The 27,351-nt window shown below is 56.6% G+C and overlaps 13 protein-coding genes across 13 annotated transcripts; 5 read left to right on the top strand and 8 right to left on the bottom strand.

Moving 5' to 3' along the window:
- Window positions 1-73: 73 nt before the first annotated feature.
- On the bottom strand, window positions 74-2,092 carry BO70DRAFT_309301 (cation diffusion facilitator family transporter; the record flags this gene model as incomplete). Its single annotated transcript, XM_025540124.1, has 5 exons — window positions 74-1,366; window positions 1,393-1,707; window positions 1,757-1,843; window positions 1,900-1,946; window positions 2,014-2,092. 5 exons carry the CDS (start codon window positions 2,090-2,092, stop codon window positions 332-334), a joined length of 1,563 nt encoding a protein of 520 aa, XP_025402339.1. The 3' UTR covers window positions 74-331.
- Window positions 2,093-3,790: 1,698 nt separating this feature from the next.
- Window positions 3,791-5,567, bottom strand: BO70DRAFT_426807 (uncharacterized protein). The gene is made up of 2 exons (XM_025547828.1): window positions 4,571-5,567; window positions 3,791-4,510 (listed from the first exon to the last, which is right to left on the bottom strand). The coding sequence occupies exons 1-2, from the start codon at window positions 5,177-5,179 to the stop codon at window positions 4,220-4,222; spliced, it is 900 nt and encodes a 299-aa protein (XP_025402338.1). The 5' UTR covers window positions 5,180-5,567; the 3' UTR covers window positions 3,791-4,219.
- A 350-nt stretch (window positions 5,568-5,917) lies between these two features.
- On the top strand, window positions 5,918-7,694 carry BO70DRAFT_368943 (glycosyltransferase; the record flags this gene model as incomplete). The annotated part of the gene is made up of 3 exons (XM_025544651.1): window positions 5,918-5,978; window positions 6,032-7,548; window positions 7,677-7,694. The coding sequence occupies 3 exons, from the start codon at window positions 5,918-5,920 to the stop codon at window positions 7,692-7,694; spliced, it is 1,596 nt and encodes a 531-aa protein (XP_025402337.1).
- BO70DRAFT_385271 (choline transporter) lies at window positions 7,573-9,953 on the top strand (the record flags this gene model as incomplete). The annotated part of the gene is made up of 9 exons (XM_025545722.1): window positions 7,573-8,119; window positions 8,182-8,304; window positions 8,356-8,465; window positions 8,519-8,640; window positions 8,698-8,931; window positions 8,978-9,158; window positions 9,214-9,272; window positions 9,339-9,397; window positions 9,477-9,953. Exons 1-9 carry the CDS (start codon window positions 7,928-7,930, stop codon window positions 9,951-9,953), a joined length of 1,557 nt encoding a protein of 518 aa, XP_025402336.1. The 5' UTR covers window positions 7,573-7,927.
- A 696-nt stretch (window positions 9,954-10,649) lies between these two features.
- BO70DRAFT_426804 (uncharacterized protein) lies at window positions 10,650-11,694 on the bottom strand (the record flags this gene model as incomplete). The annotated part of the gene is made up of 2 exons (XM_025547827.1): window positions 10,650-11,116; window positions 11,667-11,694. 2 exons carry the CDS (start codon window positions 11,692-11,694, stop codon window positions 10,650-10,652), a joined length of 495 nt encoding a protein of 164 aa, XP_025402335.1.
- A 103-nt stretch (window positions 11,695-11,797) lies between these two features.
- Window positions 11,798-12,792, top strand: BO70DRAFT_418166 (uncharacterized protein; the record flags this gene model as incomplete). Its single annotated transcript, XM_025547442.1, has 3 exons — window positions 11,798-11,894; window positions 12,048-12,269; window positions 12,356-12,792. 3 exons carry the CDS (start codon window positions 11,798-11,800, stop codon window positions 12,790-12,792), a joined length of 756 nt encoding a protein of 251 aa, XP_025402334.1.
- Window positions 12,793-15,134: 2,342 nt separating this feature from the next.
- BO70DRAFT_285797 (uncharacterized protein) lies at window positions 15,135-15,876 on the bottom strand (the record flags this gene model as incomplete). The annotated part of the gene is given in 3 exon segments (XM_025539178.1): window positions 15,135-15,390; window positions 15,432-15,641; window positions 15,659-15,876. Coding segments are annotated over 3 exon segments (684 nt in total), but the record flags the coding sequence as incomplete, so codon positions are not given.
- A 528-nt stretch (window positions 15,877-16,404) lies between these two features.
- Window positions 16,405-16,916, bottom strand: BO70DRAFT_350378 (hydrophobin family protein; the record flags this gene model as incomplete). The annotated part of the gene is made up of 3 exons (XM_025541691.1): window positions 16,405-16,446; window positions 16,517-16,578; window positions 16,637-16,916. The coding sequence occupies 3 exons, from the start codon at window positions 16,914-16,916 to the stop codon at window positions 16,405-16,407; spliced, it is 384 nt and encodes a 127-aa protein (XP_025402332.1).
- A 386-nt stretch (window positions 16,917-17,302) lies between these two features.
- Window positions 17,303-18,115, bottom strand: BO70DRAFT_162004 (uncharacterized protein). Its single transcript, XM_025538292.1, has one exon. The coding sequence runs from the start codon at window positions 17,969-17,971 to the stop codon at window positions 17,465-17,467; it is 507 nt and encodes a 168-aa protein (XP_025402331.1). The 5' UTR covers window positions 17,972-18,115; the 3' UTR covers window positions 17,303-17,464.
- A 229-nt stretch (window positions 18,116-18,344) lies between these two features.
- On the top strand, window positions 18,345-20,662 carry BO70DRAFT_309293 (eukaryotic translation initiation factor 3 subunit D). Its single transcript, XM_025540123.1, has 2 exons — window positions 18,345-18,673; window positions 18,782-20,662. Exons 1-2 carry the CDS (start codon window positions 18,466-18,468, stop codon window positions 20,347-20,349), a joined length of 1,776 nt encoding a protein of 591 aa, XP_025402330.1. The 5' UTR covers window positions 18,345-18,465; the 3' UTR covers window positions 20,350-20,662.
- A 259-nt stretch (window positions 20,663-20,921) lies between these two features.
- BO70DRAFT_426800 (diacylglycerol o-acyltransferase) lies at window positions 20,922-23,817 on the bottom strand (the record flags this gene model as incomplete). Its single annotated transcript, XM_025547826.1, has 4 exons — window positions 23,176-23,817; window positions 22,486-23,127; window positions 22,047-22,439; window positions 20,922-21,993 (listed from the first exon to the last, which is right to left on the bottom strand). The coding sequence occupies exons 1-4, from the start codon at window positions 23,796-23,798 to the stop codon at window positions 20,922-20,924; spliced, it is 2,730 nt and encodes a 909-aa protein (XP_025402329.1). The 5' UTR covers window positions 23,799-23,817.
- Window positions 23,818-24,686: 869 nt separating this feature from the next.
- Window positions 24,687-25,493, top strand: BO70DRAFT_377569 (Zn(II)2Cys6 transcription factor domain-containing protein; the record flags this gene model as incomplete). The annotated part of the gene is made up of 4 exons (XM_025545202.1): window positions 24,687-24,856; window positions 24,944-25,363; window positions 25,397-25,431; window positions 25,472-25,493. The coding sequence occupies exons 1-4, from the start codon at window positions 24,755-24,757 to the stop codon at window positions 25,491-25,493; spliced, it is 579 nt and encodes a 192-aa protein (XP_025402328.1). The 5' UTR covers window positions 24,687-24,754.
- Window positions 25,494-25,719: 226 nt separating this feature from the next.
- On the bottom strand, window positions 25,720-27,143 carry flbB (the record flags this gene model as incomplete). Its single annotated transcript, XM_025539167.1, has 4 exons — window positions 25,720-26,179; window positions 26,238-26,786; window positions 26,852-26,939; window positions 26,993-27,143. The coding sequence occupies 4 exons, from the start codon at window positions 27,141-27,143 to the stop codon at window positions 25,720-25,722; spliced, it is 1,248 nt and encodes a 415-aa protein (XP_025402327.1).
- Between the last annotated feature and the right edge of the window lie 208 nt (window positions 27,144-27,351).

The raw sequence follows: 27,351 nt of genomic DNA, 5'->3' as shown, positions 1-27,351 counted from the left end.
CCATCCTGGCTCGTTACAGGACGTTTCACCCTGGGAGTTACACAGACATGCTACCTAAAGCTGGTACCAGGAGAATTAATATGCAATAATGTGGTATGAATACAAGAAGAATACTAAGGTAAGGTAGGTAGGTACTCAAAAGAAAGATGTAAGCCACACGGGGGGACATCTAGAAGCCCCCAAACAACCAAACAGACACCAAGTTTATGAGAAGCATCGACAAGGCCAACCCAACGCGTAGGTGCAGTCAAGGTACCGGGTATGTTAAACAATGTTAGACGAAAAGGGAATATTATGGTGCAGTAAAGAGAGAGCCTAGGCTGGTGGTAAATCACGGCGATTTCTTGGGGCAGCACTGGCCACCGCGGGCACACTCCTCCCCGCATTCCAGCAGGCAGGCCTGCGAGTCTCCCTGGACGCTGGGCGTGCGGCTGGGCAGCGTGCCCGACGCCGAGGCCCCGCGGGCGGACGACGGCGCCGCAGTGAGCGTGTCCTCGACGTCGCTGTCCGGAGCGAACTCGGGCTGGATCGTCGACGAGTGAATGCCGTAGGCGTGCAGGCACTTCCGCACCTGCCGCGCCAGCCGCATGTAGCGTTCCGAGCCCTCGCCCTTGATCTCCGTGTCCACCTGGATGTGGATGGACGCCACGATCTTCGTGTCGCTCAGCTGCCACACGTGCAGGTGGTGCGAGCCGATCACCCCGGGCAGCCTCTCGATGTCCTCCTTGATCTGGTCGATGCTGAGCCCGTGGGGCACCGCCTGCAGCAGGATCCGCGACGCCGCTTTGCAGAGTGGGATGGCCGACAGCAGAATGATCACAGTGATCACCAAGGAAATGCCCGGGTCCACGTAGAACCGCCACGAGTAATCGGTCAGCCAGATGATGAGGGCGGACGCGATGACACCGATGTTGCCGAGCGCGTCGCCCATCACGTGCAGGAAGACGCCGCGCATGTTGAGGTCGTGTCCATGGCCATGACCGTGATCCTTGGGCTTGGGCTGCGCGTGGTTGTGGGACTTGTGGAGATCGTCATCGGTTGCCGCGTGTGGCACTCGAACGGGCGCATCGTCCTCATCCGTGTATTTGCCCGCGCGATCCCGGTGGCCCAAGAGCGCCGATCGCTCGGAGGGGTTCCCGCCCTCTTGCAGGTCACTGTCCGATCCGGACTGTTCGTCCTCATAATGGCTGCGGCTGGCGGCGATAATCTCCTGTCTCAAGCTAGCGGGGTGGACCTGGATGTCTTCCACATCGACGAATCGGCCGGTGGCACCGCTGTAACGGCGGGAGCTACGGGGTTGACTGTCCAGGGTGCGACGGCGGGAATAGGGGGAGGAATCGGCGCGCTGGATCTGGTTAGAAGGGTACTTGGAATCGAAGAAGGGGTCCTCACGTGAGCATCATGGTCGTGATCATGATCGTGGTCGTGGTCGTGGTCATGGTCATGGCCCGCCTCACTATCTCCCTCCTCGATGTCTCCATGGCTATGACCATGGCTGTGTCCATGTGCATGCCCGTGGTCGTGGAACAGAACTAGACCGATGATGTTCGAGAGCAGGCCGAGACAGCCCACAATGCAGACGAACTTGGGGTTCTTCACTTCCTGCGGCTCAACAAGTCGCTGGATGGCCTCCAGGAAGATGGACAGACACAGCGCCACGAGAAAGACACCGTTCACGAGCGCACCGAGGGTCTCCGCACGTTGCCACTAGATGCCCGAGTCAGACGGGTCGCAGAATGCGGGTAAATGAGCTTACCCCATAAGTATACATCTTGGAGTTGGTTTCGCGGTTGGCGACCTTGACGGCCCAGAGTCCGACACACAGGGATAAAACATCGTTGAGCTGTAGGGGCCGAGTTAGGAGGGGGTTCGGAAGGTTGTGGGAGTCGCGAGGCGTACCATATGAAAGGAGTCGGCCACCAGGGCAAGAGAATGGACGGAATAACCTGGGAGGCACGGGGAGTTAGTAGGGAGTCAACAGAGCCACTGTGAGCGCGGATGGAGGCAACAAACCGGCAATCAGTTCCAGCAGGAAGAAAGCGGAATCAATTGCCAACAGGATCAGAATCCTGTTGGTCTTGGAGAGGCCCATGACGGGAGGGGGGTGCGCTCTGAGGCGCGATGCGGCGTGAAAAGGGACGGATGAAGAGGCCGGTCGGCGTCGATATAGCAGTTGTTTTTGGGGGGGGGATAGAAGTACACTGTCCAGACACTATATACGCCTGTAAAAAAAACCAGCAGGCAGATGAGAAGTAATGGAGAAAGGAGAGACAAGAAGTAGCACAGAAGAGAGAGACGGGGGGGGAGGGGATGGGGGAAGAGAAATAAGATTGGGGATGACGGAGCAGGAGAAGCAGGAAAGGCAGGCAGAATTCCTTGTGGCCGCCCGGCGGAAGGCCATCGGAGCCAGAAGTGGCGTTACTGGCTTAGTCCCAGCACTAGCCTCAGGCTGCCATGGGCGCGGTGGGGTTCCCGCCAGCCTTATCAGGTTCTCGCTCGGCGCCGCCGGTTTGTTTGCTTTCTCTTTCTGTCGCTCCCCTCTACTCTCCTCTACTCTCCTTCCACCACGCAAAGACTCACATCACATCACATCACACATCACACATCACACATCCTCTCAAACCACTCATCCTCAATGACCATCCACAACCCTCCTTCTACCCTTCCACCTGCAACCACCTCCCTGCACTGCTACAGCGGCCAACATCATCGCGGGACACAAGCTGGCCCGGCTCCACCGTCACGGGGCAGAACCGGATTCCCCACTGCCTCCGAAAGTCCGACGCGTCTATAAAGCAAATCCCCCCCCCCGGATGCCTTAGGTCAATTGCCCTCCCAGCTCACCCCAGAGCCTTGATTCTTCCTGAACCGCACCTGGAGTTCATTGACCGCAAGATCCATCACCTCTGGCCTTCTCGTCAACCTCACAACAGACCGCTGTCGCGGCGGCGGGCGGTCGAGCTTGCCTCGGAGGAAAAAAGCAAATGACACTAATGCGGAAGACCAGTGCGACGGCTAGGATACCATGGCGCCGTCTGTGCGCTAGCCCTGTGGCTCCTGGTCTATTCATCCTTAGCGAACAATTGAGATGACTTCTCCATTGCACCAAACCAGGTTTTCGGGGGCACAAAGTTGAGGGGCCGAGGTTGCTATGGAAGGCAATGGGCATGGGCCTGCGAGGTCGAGCCCACGAACTCGTGGAGAGCCCAAGAATGCCCACCTCACACAGGACCAGCGAAGCTGGCGATCAGCATGCACAGTCGAGATGAATGCAACCAGGTCGAGTTAGTGTTTCATATAACGGAGCTGGTCGTTGAACACCATGGGATTAGCCCAAGCACCCGGCCTACCATGATCCACATCGAGTAAAAATATGCTGAGTCCTCATTTTGGTCAGCGCTCCACCCGAGACTGGTGACACCCTTGGCAGACGTCGGATATTTTCGGCTTGCGCACAGGCTGGTTCGAATTTCTGCTCTTTGCTCAGTGGCCGCTCTTCCACGGGACAAATAGCTTTGATGGAGGACATGGCGGCCTGCAAGACCACTTCACCCTGCACAGGCAGCCTGCTTATCATGGGTGCAAGATGTAGGCTCTGCCAACACCAGCCCAATCTATCGAAGAGGTTGTCGCACTCTTCAACAAACAGGCGTCCTCCCGGCCAATCAATGTATAAAACGTTTGGCCAAAGGTACGAACTACGGACACTTGTTCCGGAACTAGGGTGTGCTGTCTCGATCCTGTCGATCCATGCAGCTGCGACTTGCCCCGGGATCGCCTAAGCAGAATCGACGCAGTTCATTGATCTCACACCGAGTCAAGTTCGTACCGGTAGAGTTCTAGCTTGAACATTGTTCGAATGAGTTTTCACAAGCCACACCGTACTGGAAACACCTGGCAGTGCACTGAAGTTTGTCCGACTCCAATCACCACCAACGGCGCAACGAGCTTTTACTTAAGCCAGCAAGATCAAACCCAGCCAAGACGTTTGAGATCTGAACTGTCAGAGTCTCATACCCCTACTATGGTCTTACGTCTAAAGCAGCAGCATCCTCTACCCTGCCGTTTAGTCTTCGCACCAGGGGCAACACGGGTTCTAATGCAGCCATATTCGGGTCATTGTACGGGGTACAGCAGTTTTAATTAACTGCAGAAGGTGCCTTTCTAATCAAAGACTCGGAACCATCAGCCAGCTGGGCCCCATGACTAGTAGTCCAACTCAAGGCTCATACGGCGGCGGTGCCTCTTCACCCTCACCCATTACACTGCCGCCCTCTTCATCTCTCTTCATCCAAACTTCTGGCTCCCTAGTTGCCAACGCCTCTGGGACCCCCCTAGTCGCCCCCTGGTCCCCCTTCGTCCAAACCGCCGGCTCCCTGGTTGCCAACGTCCCCGGGACCCCCATATTCATATTTTCCTCTCCCTCGCTCATCCCACTATCACCCTCTTCCTCTCCATTCATCCAAACCGTCGGCTCCCTGGTCTCCAGCCTGTCCGGTACCGCCATTCTCTGCGAAGTATTAGCCCGGCCCGGATAGAAGAATGATACAAAAAGAGACGGAAGACTTACCACTCCATCTCGTTTTCTCTGCATCACGACCTCTGCCCCCGCCCCCATCCTGCCCACCAACTTTCCCCCCTTCCACACCCCATTCCGCAACACCATCCCCCGAAAGTCGGACCCAACAATCACACATCCAGCCACATCGCAATCCACCAATCTCGACCTCTTCACCGCACTCCCCCGCACCGTCGACCGCTCGATCGTCCCCCGGTGGACTGAACACCCATCCACCACCTCCGAATTTGTCACCACGCTCCGCGCCAGCCTACATTGCCTGCTGATGTTCGCGTTGGAGAGCGTACACCGCCGGAGACGGGCATCTGCGACCACGGATCTCTGGATCTCGGTGCGGGAGGCAAGCACAGAGAATAAGGTGCTATTGGAAGCGACGCAGCGGCGGAGGTACGCGTGGGAGATGGTGCTGGTGGCCAGAGTGCTGCGGGTGATGGTTGTGTTGGGCGAGCTGTAGGAGTGGGTGATGGCGACATTGTCGAGGGCGCTGCGGGTGATGGTGTCGGAGGGGGTGAGGTTCGTGAAGGCGGTGTTGTTGGTGATTTCGGAGCGGGAGATCGTCGGGGATGAGGACGACGATGATGATGATGGGTGACAGCCCATTGCGATTGTAGTACGGAGTATGCGTAGCGGCTACTGTGGCGATTATTGGTGGGGTGGTATGGGTAGTAAGGGCGGAAGTAGCGATAAGAAAGAGGAAGACAGACAAGCCAGGTAAGTAAGGGATATTAATACTGCTGCCTACCCACTTGGGTCCGAGTGAATGGGTGAATCCCGAATCCTGGATCCTGGATGCTGATGGGGGCTGGGAGGTGCCAAGCCTCGCCGGTGAGCCTTGCGCTGAACCCTGGGAAAGTGGCGGTTGCTGACAATGTTAGTTAGGCCGCAAGATTCCACCCCGGATCTGATAAGAGAAAGGAAGTAAGAAGTAAGGACTCCAGAGTCCAGACAGGCCCTTGATAGTAGATACACTACTACTATTGCAGACAGCGAGGCTGAGCTCGGCAATCCCGGGCCATCTTCCCCACCTTCCACTCATTGGGCTGTCCCGCGTTTCACGTTGCCGCTCATTGCGTCAGGGCAGCGGATCCTGCAAATGTCTTCGTTAGCGGGGATCCTCACGATCATCCGATTCGGCCTGTCTCTTCCTCCAGGATTCACCGTCGGGCGTTGATGGCCTGATCTGATCACCCCGAAAGGCCGAGCCCGAAGCTTGGCAATATTGAACTAGCAATCAGATGGGGGCGAGATGTGACCGATATACCTAGAACGACCGTCTCCTCCCCACTGCGCATCCTGTCAAATGCATAGCTCTATATCACCATTACCATCACCATCACTATGACCGTCCCACCCCGCAAGATCCTCCTGGTCGTAACGACCGGAGGCTACACCCACGCCGGTAAACCCCCCCTCCCCTCTCACCATCAAAACAAACCACCCTAACCACATCAGCCCCCATCCTCGAACTCGGCCGAATCCTCTCCTCGCGAGGCCACACAATCACCTTGGCAACCCTCAACGACCAAGACGACTGGCTCTCCTCCCACCCCTACATCACAACCACCCACCTCCTCGGCCCCGGCCCCACCCCTGCCCAATACAACGCGCACTACCTGCGCATGCGCAACTGGGACATGTCCCAAGGCCTCGCCGCCAGCATGCCATCCAAATACCTCTTCGACTCCTTCTGGCCGCTTACCTACCACGGCCTGCACAGCATCACTTCCTCCCCCGCCACGCGCCCCGACTTCATCGTGGCCGATTTCTTCGCCGTCGATGCCGTCCGCGACATCAAGATCCAATTCGGCATTCCCATCGCTGTAATGTCGCCTACCATGCCGGCGCTGATGCTGCCGTGTAGCTATATCCCTGGCCAGCCGGGGTTTCAGATCGATGGGACGGTGACGTCCGAGGACGCGTCGCTGTGGTTGCGCATTCGGAATGAGATGGTTGTTGTTTGGGCCCTGAGGGAGATTCTGGGGCTGTGGCGATGGACGAAGAGGATGAGGAGGGGGGAGGGCGTGGCGTATGATTTGCCCGCGTTGAAGAAGCCGGATTACATTGTCTTGGTCAATTCGTTCTATGGGCTTGAGGTCGCGAGGGATTTGCCGCCGCTGGCCGCGTTGGTGGGGCCGGTGTTGAGTGAGGAGTTGTCTGGGCTGGGGAAACGGGAGGAGGTGTTTTTGGAGGGCAGGAGGAAGGTTATGTATATTGCGCTGGGGACGCATGTTATCATCTCGAATGGAGATGCGGTGATGATCGTGCAGGCGTTGTTGAGGTTACTGGCGGAGGGGGTCTTGGATGGGGTGATCTGGGCGGTAGGGGAGAGTGGGCGGCAGGATCTGGATCTGGCGTATAGGTTCGATACTGATGCAGGTGCGGGGATCACGTTCGATGATCTTCTGAGTGGCAGACATGGGGACTTTTTCTTCCCGTTCTTTGCGCCCCAACGAGCGATCCTCGACCACGAGGCGGTTCAGATCTATTTCACGCATGGCGGCGGGTCGAGTGCGAATGAGGGACTGTATCACGGGAAGCGCATGCTCGTGATGGGGATCTTCTCGGACCAGATTGCCAATATGGCGCGGTTGGTGCATGCGGGTGTCGCGGAGTCGTTGGACAAATTCCGGTTCTCGGCGGAGGAGGTGTATGGGAAGGCCAAGAGGGTGGTTGAGGACCTCGAGGGCACGTATGCCCGGAACTCGCTGCGGCTGCAGCGCATTGCCTGCGTTGCGTCGCGGCGGAAGTATTACGCTGCTGATCTCATTGAGGAGGTCATGTATGACGACGAGTTGAGGTTCGGGGAGGGGAGCGAGCCGAGGCCCATGCATCTGCAGACTGCGGATGTAAGGATGCCTGCGTACAAGGCCCGAAACTGGGATTTGATGGCGGTGGCCGCAATGGCGCTCGCGGGGGGGCTGGGAGCAATGGGTTTCTTCGGGAGGATGTTGTGGAGGAATAGGGGGGTGGTGTGGGAGCCCTTGGTTCGGGGAGTCGGGCTGTTGTGTGGATAGGGATAGGGCCGACTGCCTATCCCATTGTCCTCCCATTCAGCTATGACGACAGTATAATTCCAACTCTATCAATGTGATCGAAGCCCACGCGGGCCAAGTAACACGAGCAAGAGAATGCCTCTTAGGGCGCGCAGCGTATCTGTCAGAGCAGGCTAGAAGCATTGCTCGAACGCAAGGGCAGACCAGGCTCCAGCACGATCACTTGAACAGCCCCTTGCATCCTCATGGAGGGACACAACTCTTTAAGAGTCTGACACCGATCCCACATACCCAGGAGTAGGACCGGGCGATCTGCTCTGATCTCCGCCGCGTCAAGCTGCCCAGGCACCTCACCATGGCCGCAGATACCGATCGGAAAGATGCCATCGTCAGCTCAGAGAGCATCCAGAATGACGAAATGGAGGCCATCAACCTGGATGACCCTGCCCTCCATGCAAGCGGAAAACCCGACATGCCCCATCAGTTCACCTGGGCGTCGACTCTGGGCATTTCCTTCTCAATCACGAACTCCTGGGCCGGATATCTGGTCAGTAGAAACCTGATACATCCCGAGGGCCACGGACATCCGCTAAGAAGCATGAAAAACAGAGTAATTTCGGCCAGACACTAGCGTATGGCGGCCCTCGCCTCGTGATCTTCGGATTCATCTGTGCGTTTGCGGTCCAGATGATTACCATTCTCGGGCTGAGTGAGCTGGCCTCGGCCTTTCCGGTATGTTCGCTCCTCCGCAGCCTTGCTGGGCGGTAAAGCTCACGATACTAGTCCAGCGGGGGCCAGTATCACTTCTGCTATATGCTTAGTCCGAAAAAGTCACGAAGGTTTTCTGCCTTCGTGGTCGGATGCATGTCTGTTCTGGCGTGGTGGATTGTGACGTGAGTGGATCGTCTTTGAGTATGATCTGGATAGCTGCTGATAGCAACTGCAGGGCTTCGGGAATCTCGCTCGTCACGGCTTCCCTTACGGGGATTGTGAGCTTCTGGCGCCCCGAGTATATAGCCGAGAACTGGCACGTGTACCTCATCTATCTCGCTGTGTCGGTGCTGACCTGTAAGTATCATGTATCACTCAAATCAGGTCAGAGGACGAAAGCAGCTAACAGGCCAGTAATTCCACTATTCACGGTCCCGAACAAGCTCCACTGGATCGTCCAAATAGCCCTGTACCTATCCATTGCAGGCATGCTCCTCATCTTCATCCTCTCGCTGGCCCTGTGTGAGAAAAAGCAGCCCGCCTCATTCCTCCTCGAAGATGGATTCGGCACGACCGGCTGGAACGACGGGACTGCGTGGATGCTGGGCGTCATGAACGCAATGTACGCCATCGCAGGGACGGACGCAGGTATGCTTTTAATGACAGACACATCTATGGCTGCTGACCGATTCAGCTATCCATATCAGCGAGGAACTCCCTCAGCCCGGTCGACTGGTTCCTCAGGCCATGATCATGAGCGTGCTTCTGAGTCTCGCCACCTGTCTGCCGCTGTTCATTGCCCTGATGTTCTGCATGTCCGACATGGATGCCGTCGTGAGGTCCGCGCTTCCGAGCTTGGAGTTGATCTATCAGGCGTAGGTGCAGTCTTCCATATACCGGGCCCTTTCTGACTTATACCCATCCGTACAGGACCCAGAACAGAGGCGTCACCACCTTTTTATCAGTGTGGCTTTTGATTGTCTACGCCGGTAAGCATCCACCTCCACCCACACGCAACCGCCACACATATTCCAACCAAACTAATCAAAATCAAGCATCCATCCCCTCCCAATGGATAACATGCAGCCGCATGGCCTGGTCTCTCGCCCGAGACGTAAGCCCCCCCTCAATCCCCACAGTAAACCGCCCAATCATACCAAATAAAACAATACTAACGAAAAAAAAAAACACAGATCTCCTCCCCAACAGCAACCTACTTCTCCCACGTCGACCCGACCCTCAAATTCCCCGTCCGCACCACCCTCGCCACCCTGACCTTCGTCGCCATCTACGGCCTCCTCTACCTCGCCTCCACCAGCGCCTTCAGCATGATCACCAACTGCGCCGTCCTCTTCCTCAACATCACCTACGTCGTGCCGCAGGGCATCATCCTCATCTCGGGCCGATCTGCCGCGCTGCCCCGCCGGTATCTGAACCTGGGGTGGCTGGGCTACGTCTGCAATGGGTTCGTGGTGATGTGGATTGTGGTGCTGGGGGTGTTTGTTTGTTTGCCGCTGTCGTTGCCGGTGGCGGTCGAGTCGATGAATTATACGTGTGTCGTGTTGGTGGGGCTGTGGGGGGTGGTGGTCGGGTTGTGGTTTGGGATGGGGAAGCGGGGGTTTAGGGGGCCCAAGGTTGAGGGGGATTTGGGGGATTTGGGGTCGGGGTGATTTGCTGACGGACAGATGGACTGTTCTGGATAATTGCAGGGGGGTTGGAAAAGTTGTGATGGGGATAGGGGAGGAGAGAGGAGAGAGGGATTTCTCCGTCCCCTGACCATCTTCGGCCAGTTCATTCTACTTTGTCTGTCTGGTCTCTCAGCCTGGTCAAGCGGATGGGCCATTTATTGGATGGAGCGAAGTAAGTCGACCTTATGTCCAATCGGCTCTAAGAAGCGATATCGTCTGAATGCCTCCGATGACAGTTTCTCGGCTGTACGACAACATGTTCTTTAGACTTGCAATTGCAATAGAAGAAAAGCGTGGACCGTTGCTCGTTACTGTTCCACAAACCAACCCCCCCCCCCCCCAAAAAAAAGCCGAATTGATACCTTGATCGAATGGTGGAAGTGGCACAGATGGACCATATTTGAAGGCCAAAGTTGGCTGAACTGTCTGATGTAGACGAGCGGAGCAACAGGAGACGAGATGGAGAGATGGATGGGTTGATTCGAGTGCTGAGAGTGGGACGGTTGATGACCTACCCTGTCATTCATGCAGACCTTAGACTGTAGAGGGGCTGTAGTAGCGAGTTATCTGCCTGATTACATTGCACACTGGGAGTAATGGGATGGATGAGCTGTTACACGTATCTGCAATCTTAAATAAGTTTATTATCATAGACCCTTGACTCACTCACTCACTCACTCACTCCCCCACCCCATAATTCTCCCGACTTCCCGCGAGACTCTCATCCCCAAAACTCAAGCTCGACAGCATCAGATACGCATCATCCACCATAAACACAAACTTCTCCATGGCAAACCCACTGTCCTCCCCATCCACATACACAAACACCAGCCCCCTCTCCCTCCAATCCAGACTGGTCACGACAATGAACGCCGTCGGGTACCACTGGATATTCCCGTCCGCGCCGCTGTCGTCACGCGGCGTGAAGCCCTTGTCCAGCGCGCTGTGCGCCTGGACCACCTCTCGGAGACTAGTTCCCGTGAAGTCATACACGGGGGGCGTGCGCACGAGGGGCGGCGCTTCGTCGGTCATGTTTTGGGTCCATTCGTCGTTGAGGGTCGTGAGGAGGGCGGAGAGGGAGGAGGCTGGGAGGGTGATCAGGGTGTAGATGGCGAAGGAGGCTTCGTCCCAGTTGGCGTTGCTGGCTTGGTGGAGGGGGGGGTAGGTGGGGGGAGGGTGAGGTCGATGGTGGGATTGGGGTTGGGGTTGGGATTGGGGTGGGAGGTCATGGTGGGAGGATGCGATGTGGTGCTAGATGGAGGGGGGTGTGAGTGAGTGGGTAGAGGTCACGGGGAAGGGGTTTACTTACTTGTTTGGTATTATGTGCTTGGGACGCGTGGTCAAGAAGTGTAAGTGTACTGGGATAGATGGAGAAGAAGGGAGGGATGGAGGGGAGTGAGGAAGAGAGGAAAGAGGGAGAAGAGGGGAGAGAAGGGAAGGGAAGTGATGTTGCACCTGCACGGGGCATGCCAACCTTAACCCTGAGAGACCCGCATCGGCTGGTGAATCCCCCCCCCAGCCCAATCCACAAGACAGTCGTGCCACCTTCTTCTTCTTCTTCTCCATGTCTCTCTTCGCTATCATTTAGCCTTTCGTACGACACTCCCCGCGCGGCTGACTCCAGCCAGCTCTCAGCGTCGATGGATACTGTACGACCCCTTCCTTATATGGCTGTGCGCGAGGTCATTTGCGTACAGCATAGAAGGGCCAGTCTATAGAACATGGTGTATATAAAGTGCCTCATCTGTCGAAGATGAACGGTCGTCAAAGGTACGGGCTTCACTGCCTAAGTCAATATCGAAAAACTCAACTCAACTCAACTCAACATGAAACAGTTCCTTCTCCTCCTGGGCATCCTCTCTCTGCTATCGCTAGGGTCTGCAGACACCATAGCGTTCAACTGCAATAGCAACCAAGTTGGCGGTATGCCATCCATCCATCCAGGTCTCCCATTCTTTCTTCTCGACTTTGCAATGCTAACCATCAACCATCCCAGACGTCTGCCTCAACATGTGCTACGGTACTCATACACCTCCCTCCCTCCCCCCCCCCAAACCACACTAATCATACCCACAGGCGCAAAATGCAAGAACTGGGGCACGACATTCACCTGGGACCGACCCTCCAACAGAACCTCCGAGCAACGCACCCGGGGAGCCGGCTGCGGACGACCCAACCGATGCAGTCGACCCCCCTACGGCAGCGGCTACCAGTGCGACGAGTACCCCTTCAAGTCCGTGAGGGAGTCAGACCGCGGCAACCAGGTCAATCGTTGCGTTGCAGCACGGCAGAATAACGGTTCGTGTTTACCCACCATATCCCCCGTTAGACCGATCAACCTGTCTGTCTCTGCTCTGACTGACTGACGTATCCTGTATCTGCAGCCCAAGGCCAAGCCCTCCGGAACTTCTACTACTCGCGAGGCGAGTTCCGGAACAGAGGCTGCCATAACCAACCGCCTTGTCGGCTCAGTGTCGCCTTTAGCAATGCCAGTCGGCTGGGGTATTGTCAGAGTCGCCCGAATTGTAGGAACGATGGGAATGAGTACACGAGGAGTGGGCCGGCGAGGAGGGATGAGGTGCAGGAAAGTGAGTTCTTTCGGTTGGCCAGTGGGACGGTTCTCTTTGCTCCTGGGGGGGCGAGGATTGGGGATGTGGTGTATCATGTTTCGTTTCGGAATGAGACGCTCTTGGAGGAGAGGGATGTAGTAGATGGGGAGAATGATGATGATGATGATGCAGTGGTGGAGAATATGCAGGTGGACGAGGATCCGATTGTTGCGGTGGTGGAGGGGTGGATGGATGAGAATGAGGGTTTTTGATTTTTTTTCCTATGGCTTACACTCCTACCTATCCAGTCACTGTAACTTTCTGCGTCATTGAATTAAGAGACTTGCATCCAAGCAAACCTATATATCTGTGAATCCATACCCATCACCAACTCAACTTACCAACATGGCCAACCTCCATTCAATACCCTAACCCATCCTCGTAACATCTATATCTACCCCAGTTCCTACAATCCCCCTTCCTTCCCACCTCTCCTTCATAAATATTCATCCCTATACCCGGCATCCCATCGAAACCATCAAATTCCCACAATATCAAACATAACCCATGAACCATTCCTCTTACCAAACTGACCTCGCCCGTCTCTATCCAATAAATATGGACAGCTTCCTCACTTTTGGCTTCTCCCGGTTATCCTGCTGCAGCTAATCCCGGGCTGCAAGTCCCACCAACCCTTGTTTCACTCCATACTAACCAGAATAAGTGCGGAATGCAACTTTTGAACCCAGCTGCACTTTTTTTACCGTCGGTCGAGAGCTCCCAGCGCTCTGACTTGGAGCGTATCCATGCAATACAGCCTTTACAGGACTTCCCAGGGCTACTTTTGGTCGAAAAGATAAAATCATAGAAGATCCCGAGATTCAATGAAACTGCACACAGACCACGTATCCGGTGGAATACCCGTTGATCCGCTGGATCTCATGGGTATTTCCTATTTCGAGGATTGGAAGCAAGCTTTCTTATGGAGGCGACTATCGTGATTAACCTGGCCACGACGAAGGATATTTCTCGATAAGATATCTATCTTAACAGAAGGCCACTTACTGGAAATCCGTGCTAGTGCTCCCACACTGGCAGCCGGTCATGGCTGTGGGGTGCGGGTTGTCTCCTCGCCGAAGACAACCCAGGAATGGCTTCGAAAGAATACCAGTCCGCGGCACTTGGTCCCGCTCTTGAAAAAGGATTCGCAGACACCGGATCTATTGGGTCTTTGCCGGCCTAATTATCTACAGTCCGGGAAGGAAAGAGAAAGATCGTCTCGATTCAGAGGGCGCGTATTCATATGATCTGATCTACCCGCGGGAAGTGTGAGTACTATGCTCTGGATTCAGGATCAGTGGGTGATGGACAATTGCCTGCATTGTCCTGGCTGAAAGAAGGCTGGGATCTGCTTGGGGCTTGACTTGCTACTGTTGGTTCATACTATCCGGTTGAGTTTCACCAGGCACTGGGAACGGGCTAGGAAGAAGGTCTTCACAAGTAGCATGGCAGAGGTGGCGGATGGGGTCGGGATGCCATCACGACCAACAGCTGGGATATTTGACAACGCATTCGATCTGTATGCATTGCTGAAATGGACAACAACACACTTTATTGAGTCGAATGGCTGGAAAGCTGGCCTCAAATCTGTGGCTTCTGACTGTTGGAAAACTCTCGACAGTGATGAGGGAGCCTATGACATAACATTGGTCAACAGTTGAAAAGCCTGCAAGAAAGTGATCATTGTGGGTGTATGTAGTACTTGCTAAGAAAGTCTAGCCCTCGAGTTATTCTATCTCTGGGGCTTGAACTGTCTCTGACTTTCGATGGATGTATATGTCGAAAAAAAAGACAGATTCTACATGGAAAAAAAACCGCCACCATCTATCTACACGAAGGCATCTGTCCTCCCTCAATGGCGGTATGAATATCCCAAACACCAGCTTTTAAACAGACAAGAAAACCCCAAAGGGGCAAAAAAAGACAGCAACCTCAGAGCCAGTTGAGGATCCCTAGGTGGACTGGCAAAACCACCTCCAAGACCCCATTACAGAGACAGAGCTAGGCTGAAAGAATCTGTTAAGAAGCTTATAGATTTATTTGTCGGATACTGACTTACCCAATGCCTGGAACAATATCATGCCACTTGCCTCCTCACCGGGTGCCTCAATCCAGTGGAGATGGCACACATATACCCGGTCTATGGCGTATGGTGAGATGAACAAGGGAAATACTTGTCTTCGGGGTCCTAGATCCCATGACGGCATTGATTCATAATAACTCTATTACCACCCCGATATACGCTGATAAACCGACAGTATTTGAATGGTATAAAGCTCGAGTGCTTTTCTGGAATCAAACAACCACTCATACATAGTTCATACCTGTGCAAGACTGGACTGCCCAGTTATCAAAGCGACGGTTAGTTTTGGCTGTTGTGGATGGTAGGGGGTGTGGGAACTAGTGATTCTAGATGTATATCAGAAACCCAAATTATAAGAGCAGGATTATGGAAACGTAAAGAACATACACGTAGATATATGATACACGATGCGGTCGCCTGGCCTCGCAATGCAATACATATTGCCCTTTTGGAAAACACCACATCACGCACTTAGGTAGTATGTTTACGAATCCACTCGTCCTCCGCAAGTTCCTTGGCGGAGCTACGCTTGTCCGACTCCCACTGCAACATCTTCCGAATGAGATTTAAGAACTCCACTTTGTCCTGGCCCTCGAGAGTGGTTTCCCGGTCCTCGAGTGGGATTCGGCCAGGGAGAGGGATTCCAGCACGGAAGTCAGCTAAAATGTCAGAAAAAAAAAAAAAAAAAAAAAAAAGAAGAAAAAGAAAGGCAGATGAAACCCGAAATCTATCAAGTGGCTAAGTGGCTAATCTTCATCAGAAAAGAACTTATGGCTCAGCTCTCCTTGAGCAAGAACACTGAGCGGCGGGGGGCCAAGAAGACCGATCATCTCAGCGAGGTGGGCTCGACTCCGATATGTCTGGTGTTCGGGATCGTAGCCGGTGAAGAGGGGCTGGTTTCTTCGAAGATATCCCAGATCTAAGCGATGTAAGTGATCAATCTGGTCCCACGGATACAAGCAACTGGACAAGCAATTGCTTTGCTACTTCCTTACCATACACCCCACATACCGGCATGTATAATCTGGCATTCAGAATGTAGATAGTCCAGCGCCAAAAACAAGCGCTTCAGTACAAACGCCAGAACCGGGACAGGTAGCCTCCGGATCGGGTTGCGGTGCAGAAAGGTCAAGACACTCTCCCACAAGGGAGGATGCACAAGGCAGCGATGCCGATCCTCGGGCCCTGCGACATCGAACGAGTCAAGTATCGCGAAGCGACATAATCTGGGATTGTCTCCTCTTCGATCCTTTCACTGGCGGGTATCCGAACGAAACCCGAATTGGAGAAGTTGAGAGGCTTCCACGTCCGGCCGAGCCGGGGTAAAGACCGGAGGAGCGATGATAGCATTTCTCTGAGAATGGGAAGGGTAAGTCTGTGAGAAAAACAGCGAGACAAGCTTCCGGTCAAGGTGATGTGAACGCTGAAGGGATTGGATGGTGATGAAGGCGCCGGGCGGCGGCGGGGATCAACGAGATCAGGTGATCTTCCTTGACCGAATGGAAAATCCAAGAAAATTCCATATCCCCATAAATATTGAATACAGTCGAACTACCTGACAGCGCTCAGAAGATGCTGTGATATGCTATGTTCCAATACAGATAAGTAAATAAATAATATTTCACACATTAAAGCTAACCAGACACGATAGGTCCCAGAAAATCATGAATATATCCGTATCCGCCCAACGTTCCGATATGGTACATGGTATTATGGCGGGATATGCATATGAAAGAGTCATCTACTGCTCCATGGCAGAGCAGCCCAGGGCCAGGAGGCCGTTCTGTATTTTTGTTAGAATAACTGCTGATATATAATATAGAGAAGGATCTGTGGACATGACATGTACATACCAGGAGGTTGACCTCAGAGCAGCACTGAGGCGCGGACGTGCAGCTGGTGTCGTAGGTCTTGCCTGTTGCAGTGTTGGCATTAGCATATAATCGTGATATCACTTGTGCGGATAAACGTACAGGCCAGGCCGACAGAGCCGACGATGCTGGAAGCGTCGATGTCCAGGTCCGAGAGGATGGGGTCGAGGAGGGGGTCCAGGGGGGTGGTCAGGGAGCCGCAGCACAGCACCGGGGGGATGCAGCTGGACTGTGGCACGGTGCCCTCGCTGGTAGAAGAGCCGGACTCGGAATTGGCCACCTGCGCTGCCTGGGCTTCCGCAGAGGAGCTGCCCTGAGGGGCGGGGGAAGCAAAGGCGGTGGTGGCGATGGCCAGGATGGAGAGAGCGGTGGTGAGTTGCATTGTGATGGTAGATGGAAAGATTTGGCAGGGTTGAAGAGTTGAAGAGTTGAGAGCTTGAGAGCTTGAGAAGGAGGAAGAGGGTGTTGTTGTACTCGGTGGCTTGAGTCTGACTTGAGATATTACAGCGGGGTCCAGGCGCCTTAAATATCGTCTCGGACAGACAGTGACTAAGACCCAACCACGCCTCGAGTGCGGGCATTGATACCGTCGACGAACACTTCCCATCAGCCGGTGGTGGTTATCTCAATGTCCATAGTGCACTCGGTCGAGAATGGTCCAGAGGAAGCCTCAAAAGCAAGCCAGGCACATTCCCGATGGAACAGGGATCTGCGGACGGTCTGTACCGCCGAATGAACCCAAATCGAACCCATGGGTTGAGGCATAAAGCACCAGTCACAGTGCAGTTCACAAAGACATATACCACAGACAGGGTAAGGATACGCCACAGATAGCATCCGCAGGAACCGGGTCCACCCCAGGGTCCCAAGGGAGCGGGGATCGATCGTTCCCAAAGATGGGAGAGATCCGCCAGCGAGGCTGTCTGCCTGTCAGCAAGGACGTCTTATCAGCGAACCGCCGCGAGGACGTCTCTGGCGACGAATCAGCGCCGGTGCCGACCAGTTCGGGCAGAGCCAGGGCCGATGCGATGCGATGCGAGGTCTCGAAAATTGGATTGTCGGCAGGTCGCCGCATCCACGCCATTCGCGATTGACTGCCGGCCGGCGCAGCGGATGGTCGACCGTGGCCCGGGTGGAGGACGTCATACTGAGCTGGAGTGCCGGCCCAGGGGTGCCGGAGCCACTATGGCTGTACTGTAGCGTCCGGATCGGCCTGAAGGAGCCGGTTGTTCCCAACCTTGATTGAACCTTGTCTGGGAAATGGGGACGGAGGACTGATAGATGATCCTTTACGTAAATCCGGATTGGGCAAGGCCAGTCCAGTCTGGAGGCAGTTGGCGTTGGGTCGGGCTTTAATCGGACGCTGCAGGACGAGCGGCCAATGATGGGAGATACCTTCGATATCGGAATCGGAAATTGTGCACAGTACTCGTGCATCGACAGGATGTCGATCTATCAGGCTGAGGACATTTGTCACGGTGGATGTAAGTCGAGATAAGATAGTGAGATGCCAGATAGGACGGAGGGCTGTGAGGAGTGATGGAAGTGATGGAATGAATGCGATACCTCGGCTGAATGCAGAGGGAGAGAGAGAGATGGAGAGGAACATGAAGAGGGGGGCGAGCGATCATCGCGACGCTGCATGCATGCATAACTAGTATTAGTCACCAATACACACCCTGACCCATGTCAACGTGATCTATCCCCCGTGATCCAACACACGTGACCTCTCACCCATCTGTGGCCGTGCCATCTACCGCGCCACACCCATCCGCCACAGTTCTCGGGACACAAAAAAGTGCAAAGTCAACAGGAGGAGAATATCCGCCGTCTCCAGACTCTCCAGACCTCCCCCACCACCACCACCCCCAAAAAAAGCCAGATTTCTGATCAACCATCAGAACTCGGATTCAGATCCAGACATCAACATCATGGCTCCCATCTCTATCGCGGACCTCGTGGCCGCTCTCCCGGCCGACGACACCTGGGGCCCCGCCACGGCCTCCGACAACATGCTGCAGGGCGTGCCCTACGCTCCCTTCTCCAAGGGCGACAAGCTGGGCCGCATGGCCGACTGGACGGCCGAGGCCAAGGGAGATAACCGCGGTGGTCGCCAGGGGTATAACCGGAACTACAGAGGTGAGAGCATTTCCCCCCAATATAACCTGGTGGGGATACGAGGAGGAGAAGGAGGGATTGTAGGAGCAGACAGAGACAGCACGGCTAACCTCTTTTCCTCTCCTCCAGACCAGCAGGTGTACGGTGCCGGCTCGGGCAGCCTGTTTGCCGTGCAGGTGGCCGAAGACGAGTCGTCGTTCTCGGTGGTCGACAACACGCGCACGTCGGCGAAGCGCACGTTCGGGCGCGGCGGCGGCACTGTGTTCCGTGGACGGGGACAGCGCGGCGGCGCCCAGCGCGGCGGACGCGCGGGCTTCCAGCGGGTCGGGGCAGGCCGCGGGCAGGGCGGCGACCGGTTCTACGACAACCGGGCAGGCGGACGGGGCGGACGCGGCGGAGGCCGTCGGTTCGGATGGAAGGACTACGACAAGCCGCAGCGGACTCGCGAGGCGTCTGTCAACGTGCGTCCGGATTGGAACATGTTGGAGGAGGTGGATTTCAGCCGGCTGTCGAAGCTGAACCTGGAGGCGCCGGAGGGCGAGGACCTGGACACGTACGGGTTCCTGTACACGTACGACCGGACGTACGACAAGGCGCCGGTCAAGAACGCGGAGCGGCGGCTGCAGGCGCTGGAGCGGGCGGCGTACAACGTCACGACGTCGCAGGATCCGGTGATCCAGGAGCTGGCGGAGAAGAACGAGGCGACGGTGTTCGCCAACGCCGACATCCTGTCCATGCTGATGTGCGCGCCCCGCAGTGTCTACTCGTGGGACATTGTCATCGTCCACCAGGGCAACAAGATCTACTTCGACAAGCGCGACGGCTCGTCCCTCGACCTGGTCACCGTCAACGAGAACGCCGCCGACGCCCCCATGGAACTCGCCGACTCCGCCTCCAAGAACGCCGCCGACGCCATCAACACCCCCAGCGCCCTGGCGCTCGAGGCCACCATCATCAACCACAACTTCGCCCTGCAGACCGTCCTCGAGTCCGCCGACACCAAGGTCGACCTCGCCAACCCCAACCCCTTCTACAACGCCGCCGAGGAGACCGAGCCCCTCGCCAGCAAGGGCTACAAGTACCGTCGCTTCGACCTGTCGCTGGAGCGCGACGACGAGCCCGTCCATATGATCGTCCGCACCGAGGTCGACGCCATCATGAAGAACCCCGTCACCGGCGAGGACCAGCAGCTGCTGGTCAAGGCGCTGAACGAGTTCGACAGCAAGGCGCAGGGCTCCGGCGGCGCGCTCGACTGGCGCAGCAAGCTGTGGTCGCAGCGCGGTGCCGTCGTCGCCACCGAGATGAAGAACAACAGCGTCAAGCTCGCCCGCTGGACCACCCAGGCCATCCTCGCCAAGGCCGATGCCATGAAGCTCGGTTTCGTCTCCCGTGCCAATGCTCGCTCCGCCGCCGCCCACGTCGTGCTCGGTGTCGTCGGCTACAAGCCCCGTGATCTGGCCGCCCAGATGAACCTCAACCTCAGCACCGGTTGGGGTATCGTCCGCACCATCGTCGATCGCATTCGTGCCCTCGATGCCGATGAGACTGAGGATAAGGTTACCAAGTATGTCCTCATCAAGGACCCCAACCGTCCCGTCCTCCGTCTGTACAGTGTGCCCTCGTCGACTTTTGAGGAGGATGAGGAGATTGCTGCCGAGGAGGAGCAGGCTGCCGAGGACGAGGAGAATGATGAGTAAATTGGCTGCTGAGGACGAGGCGAATGATGAGTAAATTGGCTCCCGAGGACGAGGCGAATGATGAATGACTAGATTGACTTGCTCGCTCGCTCGCTCGCTGGCTTGATGTGAATGAATGGTTTTGTGAGGTTGGAGGTTGAGGCCTCAGTGAGAGTTGAAAAGTTGTTACGGTTGTTGTGGTTAGGAACGACGTCTCCGGGTTCGGGTTCCTTACTCTAGAGTGTGATTGTGACTTTTACATAGCATGACTGACTGAACTGACTTGATTTGATTTGATTTGATTTGATCCATTGACGTTGATTTCACACCTGCCTTCCTGCTTTCACTCGACCCGTAGCATACTTACATATCAGCTCCAACTCCAACTCCAACTCCAAATTCGTAAAACATATCCATCCAAACCCCTCACATAAAACATTATACACACCCATAAACCAACCCCACCATCCATTTAAGAAAAAAGAAAGAAGAAGAGAAAGAGGTAAAGAAGGAGATAAAAGAAAGAGACCGAAAAGAACCACCCCTCAAAGAAGGCGAGAATAGAGATAAGTGATTAATGAACCTTAACCAACCTACTCCACAACCCTAAATTCCACACCCCTCCCTTTGACTTCACCCTCCCCCTGACCAAACCCAAAACTCCCCCTCCACTCATCCCACAACCGTCTCAACTCCGCCACATACAACTCATGCACGTGCGCCACATACGCCTCATCCTGATCCCAGCGGGACTCTTTCACCCGGATCGGCTTACCCACGACCACATGCACCGGTTTGCGGAACGGGATGGTCACGCCGAACCGGCCGACGATGAGACGGAAGTCGTTGCCCGTGAGGGATTTCACGGTGCGGGGGAGCCATGAGAGGAGGGATTTCGGTTTCTCTTGATTGGTATTTGCGGATGTGGAGGTGGAGGTGGAGGGATGAAGGGGAGGATCCTTAGCGTCGACGATATCGAAGAGCTCGTTTTCGCCAAAGGCCAGCACGGGGACGAGGTCCGCGCCGGTTTGCACGGCAACACGAATAAAGCCGCGGCGGATATTCAGGATCAGGTCCATTGTGCCTGGCTTGGCGATGGCGGCTTCGCGACTCCCGCCGATGCAGATGGTGATGGCGTTGCCCATGCCCTGGCCGTCATGGCCGCCTTTGGTGAGATGGTTGACGCATGACGGGCGACTGACGCTGTTGATGCCTAGTGAGAGCGCGTATTCGCGGAGGAGCGGGGCGTGGAGGATCTTGGAGGAGACGAGGAGGGTGGATGTGAGGCCTGGGAATAGGGATGAGAAGCCGGCGCCGTTGGCGGCGAAGGCACCGATGGCGCCGCGGATGGACAGCCCGTGCGGGTGGTAGCCGAAGATGTATTTCCGGCGCGGCGGGAGGGGGACGCTGCGGTAGAGGCGGATGGGGAAGTAGGAGGTGTACAGGGTCCACAGGGGGCTGTTGCGGAAGGGGTCGTTGCGGAGCCACGAAGCGCCCGAGTTGGGCGCGTTGCTGATCCATTTGATGTAGATGAGGTAGAGGATTGTGAGGAGGCGGAGGCGCGGGAAGATGAGGAGAGAGTAGCCGAGGATCGGGAGGAGGAAGGATGTGTTGGTGGAGATGGCGACGATGAGGAGTTCGAGGGCGTTTTGGATGGGGGTTGGGCTGATTGACTGGTTAGTGGGGTGGAAGGGGGGGTGGGTTGAAGGGAGGCTTACAGGGGGATGTTGAGGGATGGGGGTTGGATGGTCTCGAGGGTGTCGCCGGAGGCGTTCTTGATGGTTTGCAGCCGGCCCTTGGGGATGTGGTTGATGTCGTCGACCCCGGGGATGGGCAGGGCCATTCTCTCGGGGTTGCGCACCAGCTCGGCGATCTTGTCTGCGCCGACGACGCGGCCTTCCTTCCTGCGACATAGAACTGACAGCTCAGCGGCCTTGGCCTGGTAGGATGGATTGCCGACGACCTTCTGCAGGGCATTGGACAACTCGACGGCGTCGACGCTGGGGGCGGATGTCTTGTTGGCGTAGACGCCAATGTCGAGCCATTCCGTGCGGACGGCATTCTCGTAGCAGTCCTGCCAGCCGGGCAGGACAACATGGGGCACGCCCGTTCTGGGACCGTCAGCTCGTGTTCATGGTGAGGTAGCGGAAAACTTACTGGATCGCCTCATACCACGAGTTGGCACCGCCGTGATGCACGGAACAGATGATCTGACCGGACTCCAGCATCGACAGCGGCTCCACCTGGAACCAGGGCTGGATGCGGACCCTGCCGGTTTGAATTTCTGAGCGCAGCAAATCCACCGCCTCCTCGTAAACGTGAACACAATCCTCTGTATGTTTCGGCAGCTTCCACAGCACCTGGAGGTTCGACTCCCCCGTCCACGCATCCAGGAAGGTCCTCAACGCGGCAGCAATGTTCCTTGCGACGCGCGGATCCGGCGCATATAGCGTCCCCAGGTTCACCATGATAGTTGGCGCACTGCGCAGCCACCGGTCCAGCTCTGGATCCTGAGCCTTGACGGACGCCACCGGGAGCAGAATCGGTCCACACGGGAGGACATTGTCCGGGACCTCGAACGGCCAGTCGAGTTCCTTCAGACCAGGGGTCAGATGAAACCGATCCGGCCGCCATGCATCCGCAAAGGGGAACCGGCCCTGGATGTGGTGTTTCATCCGCCATTCGCGGATCTGGCGCTGCCGGCCGCTGCGGCGATATATCTTGGCGGCTTCGATGACGGCCATAGCGTTCGCAGGGATGCTGCGCCAGGGCAGGGGGTAGCGGAAGTCGGTTCCGGGCCTGTCCTCATTAGTATCATCCTTCAGTTAGGAGTGGCAAGTCACTGACATGGGGAACTTCCATGCCCACGCGGCATGAGGCTGCAGGCCGTACACGATATGGGACAGCGAGGTCGTATACAACACAATGGCAGCATGACCGGCATTATACGCGGCATCTCGGCCCTGCGGGAAGAACCAATCGACGATGACGGTGGCCGGGTCGACGTGCTGGACAATCTCCAGGCAGCTGTGATATACCTGGAGGTAGTCCTCCTCGCCCCAGGCCCAGAGCTCTTCGAACAGGGAGTTGAAGCCCTTTAAGGCACCTTCGTAGCCGGGGGGATGGCAGATGGATCGTTTACCCGTGCGAAGAAAGGCCTCCGTGTTAGAGGGACCGGCGATGGGATGGAAGTGGATGCGGGAGCGATAGGCCGGATGGTAGCGGGAGATATTGTCCTGGAGGACCTTCTCGAGGCGCGGGAGCAGGCTGGGGAAGGAGGCAATGTGCACGTCGATGTCGCCGCGGACGAGCAGCTCATGGGCCAAGGCAAGGATCAGGTTTGTCTGGCCGTGCTCGCTGTTGGCGAGGAAGAGAACTCGTGGGAGCAGCTGCGGGGACGGCTTGGCCTTCTTCCGCGTGCTGCGGCGGCGCAGGAGCGGTGCGGGACGCTTGGTCTGTCTCGCTCTCATGGTGACAGGGGGATTCTAGATGCAAGGCCGACTGCGGTGTCCATTGGGACGGCGGAACATGGCGGGGGAGGAGGGGGGGGGGTTTAAGTATATATGACAAGGGTCGATCAAGGAGGTGTGGGTGCGACGCAAGGTCGAGGGGGGGGGGCCATTGAAGGGGGGAATGTGGGAGGGGCCAAGGGGTGCACAAGGGGGGATGCATTTAAAGTTGGACGAACAGCAGTTCAGGTGAAGCTCAGCTGAAAATTCAGCAAAGTGTCGAGCTGTCGAGGCGAGACGGCGGGGAGGTTTAAATTGCGCGGAAGGATCCCTTGGGTGGTGACCCCATAATGGGGGGATCCTCGCAGACAATGTGGCATGGCATGGCAGCCTGCCTGACAATCGCAATCCCCATCACTCGCCACCGACACCCCGATCGACTCTACCAGTCGTTGACAAGATCAAACCGACAAGAATGCTCCTCCGCAAGCGACTCCGCGGGGGGGGGGAAGGGGGGGGAGCAACAAGTCCAACTGGGAAGGAAATGAAGCCCGATGTCAAGTTGCAGCGGAGACCGTGAAGTCTAGTCTAGTCCGAACGCCCAGACAGGCGCCAACCCTGGGTCGCAGGTCGGATCATCCGAAGGCATTGACCAGACGAAGGAGCAAGTGGAAGAGGGAAGAGAAGTAAGACCGGGACCGGAAAGGGAAATGCTCAAATCGCAGCCGCCTTAAAAATGGGGCCGCTACGGAGTACGGCCGCCGCCAATGGGAGAGGGTCAGGTTCTTAGCTAAGCGACCTTATCCGCCGCACTAGGGCTAGATCGGGACTAGCGGGGAGGACATGATTTGATCCTCCAATTTCACGTCCCACTCATTTTATTCCACTGACTAGACGTCTTCTACTCACTAACCACTCCTCCAGTTTCCAGTTGTTCTCTGGAAATCTGATACGCTGTATCACTTTCCTCCCGCGCAATGCCTTCCCCCTCCCCATCCCAGTCTCAATCCCCATCCCAACCCCGCCCCAAATCCCGCCCCACGGCATCCTGTCTCCCCTGCCGCACGCGCAAAGTAAAAGTAAGCCAAACATCCCTCCTCCTCATAGTCTATATTATCCCAATCTACCCCCTCCCCACTAACACCATAACTCATAACAAAAAACAGTGTAACCGCCAAACCCCCTGCACAGCCTGCACGGCACGCAACATCCCCCAAGAATGCAAGTACGCCGCGCCAGACGCAGACCGCCAGGCCATCGCGCAGGCGGAGGTCATTGCCGATTTACGCGCCAAGGTGAGACGGTTGCGGGGACGGTTGGCTTCGAGTTCGGTTATGGGGATTATAGGGGATGAGGATGGAGATTTCGAGGGGGAGACGGGGGAGGAGGGGGGTGGGGGTTTAGAGGGGAGAGATGGGGATGGGGAAGAGGGAGAAGAGGAGGAGGAGGAAGAGGAGGAGGAAGACAGGGTGGCGGACTTGGAGGCCGTGTATCAGGTGTTGCGGGATGGGGAGTGGGGGGAGGTGCAGCGGGTGGTGGGCAGGTTGAGGGCCGGGGAGGCGGTGGGGGGGATTGCGAAGGATGTGGTCTGTTAGTCTGCTATCTATATTTGATTGGAGTGGATGGTAGAGAAGGAGGGTGAGTGTGTATGTATGTATGTATATATGTATAGATGTATGTATATGATTCATTAGGGCATCTCGTGGTTTCACATAGAAGTCGTACAGGAAGGCAACGATGGCGAGCGGGTGCCACCCACCACCACCAACAAAGAACAAAAAACAGACAAAAAAAAAAAAAAAAAACGGCAGGACAGCCGCTGGGAAACCCCTGCTCCCCGTCGAGCAGAGCTTTTATTTACACGCGCCAGACAATCAAAAAGAGAAAAGAAAAGAAAGAAAAAAAAAAACCGCTCAGAACGCCGCCTCTTCTCTCTCTCGGCTCACGCATACATCAGTTCGTCCCGGTGCGACAGCCCCCCCTCGACACGCCCCCCCAGCACGCTGCTCAGGCAGTCCATCAGCTCGAAGTCCTCCACCACCGCCCCGAACCCGTAGCACCGCACCTTCGTATTCAGCGTCTCGATGATGATCTTCACGTCCTCGCGCTTCAGCCGCCGGTACAGCTCGTGGTTCTTCAGGCACTGCAGCGCCATGATCGGCGTGATCTGCCCCTCCGCCACCAGCTGCCGGCTCAGGTTCAGCAGCGTCGTCAGGTTGGCGTGCGGCAGGTCGTACGTCTTGTGCGGGTACGTCTCCGCGTGCGTCGTCGTCGCGATGTAACTGGGCGGCGGGCACGTCGCCATCAGCGCGTGCCCCGAGAAGGGCATGTCCTCGTCGTCCGCCTCCGTGATCGACCGCCGGCAGAGGTAGTCCGTGTGCTCGCGGCACGGCGATTCCAATCTAGCACGGTCAGTCTGTCTCGTTCAAAGAACCGAGCAAGGAATCGAGGAAGCCTTACGTTAAGATAAAGTCAATCTGCAGCTGCGGGTGCTCCTCGAAGATCCCCGGCGGCTGGCTCGGCATCCGACTCGTCGGGGCCATTTGATCCAGCGTGGCCAGCGCGTCGCACGGTGCCACCGGATACATCGACTGGTGCGGCGTCATCTCTTGCATGGGCGACACGTCCACGTGCTCGACTCCGGTGGTGCTCGGGCTCAGGCTCGCCGAGACGGTGGTCGGGGGCGTCGTGTACAGGTTGCTGCTCGATGGATTCGACGGGGCCACCCCCGCGGGCTGCGAGCCGACACTGCTGGCGAAGGGGCTGGACTGGTACCCCAGCTGCGATCGTTCCGTCTTGCGCCGGTCCAGCTCGGGCTCATAGTTGATGCCGTGGGCCGCCAGGATCTCCTTCAGGATGCCGTTCTCGTCCGACAGCGACTGCACCATGTCCCGGTGTTGGACCACGGTGAGATTGGCGGCCGAGATCTCCTGGGTATATGCCTCCCGCAGCCGCGACACCTCCGTCTCCAGCGCCCGTATGTACTGTTCCTTGCGTTCGCGATGGGTCCTGCACGACAGTTGGTCTCGCATTCCGACGGAAGCCGAATCCCGCGACAGTACGGGGTCACCTACCTCTGGGCCTGGCGGTTCAATTCCTGGCGTCGGGTGAGGGCCGGCTTGCTATCCGGCTTGGGGCCGCGGCGCTTGGCCGGCTGGCCATCTAGATCCGGGTTGGTTACAACACGGGGATGTCTCGAACACAATGGCACCCACCTCGTGTCACCTTCTTTTGCGTCCCGCCGCCGCTGAAAAACTTGAAGAACTCGGCGCCGAGCGTGGTGGGTCGGGACCCGGACGGACCTGCGATCAGGGTGTCAGAGGCAGGCAATCGACGAGTCTTCGCAGAACGACCAAGATGGAACATCACCGCCGCCAGCGAGCGACGTCCGTGCAGATGCAGGCGACAAGCCCACGGCGCCCGCATGAAGCCGCTCGACGGGTTGCAGCGCCATCAATCCCCGGAGGCGGTCCATGAGACCCATCCCCGCCAGTATATGATTTTTTTCCCCTGCATTTCCGACCGGCTCACCCCAATACGAACAGAAGAGAAAGGGTCCGCGCCCCAGATGAGG

Source organism: Aspergillus heteromorphus, assembly GCF_003184545.1.
Source record: "Aspergillus heteromorphus CBS 117.55 chromosome Unknown BO70scaffold_4, whole genome shotgun sequence".
Taxonomy (NCBI): Eukaryota; Fungi; Ascomycota; class Eurotiomycetes; order Eurotiales; family Aspergillaceae; genus Aspergillus; species Aspergillus heteromorphus.
This window is presented reverse-complemented; position numbering and strand designations above follow the sequence as displayed.

Bases quoted from the DNA above. Each gene is read 5' to 3' on its own strand.
- BO70DRAFT_426807 (XM_025547828.1), bottom strand. From the start codon at position 5,179: ATGGGCTGTCACCCATCATCATCATCGTCGTCCTCATCCCCGACGATC. The intron at 4,511-4,570 runs GTAAGTCTTCCG...AATACTTCGCAG, and splicing joins AGAGAAAACGAGATGGAGTG to AGAATGGCGGTACCGGACAG.
- BO70DRAFT_162004 (XM_025538292.1), bottom strand. From the start codon at position 17,971: ATGCACGAGTACTGTGCACAATTTCCGATTCCGATATCGAAGGTATCT.
- BO70DRAFT_309293 (XM_025540123.1), top strand. From the start codon at position 18,466: ATGGCTCCCATCTCTATCGCGGACCTCGTGGCCGCTCTCCCGGCCGAC. The intron at 18,674-18,781 runs GTGAGAGCATTT...CCTCTCCTCCAG, and splicing joins GTATAACCGGAACTACAGAG to ACCAGCAGGTGTACGGTGCC.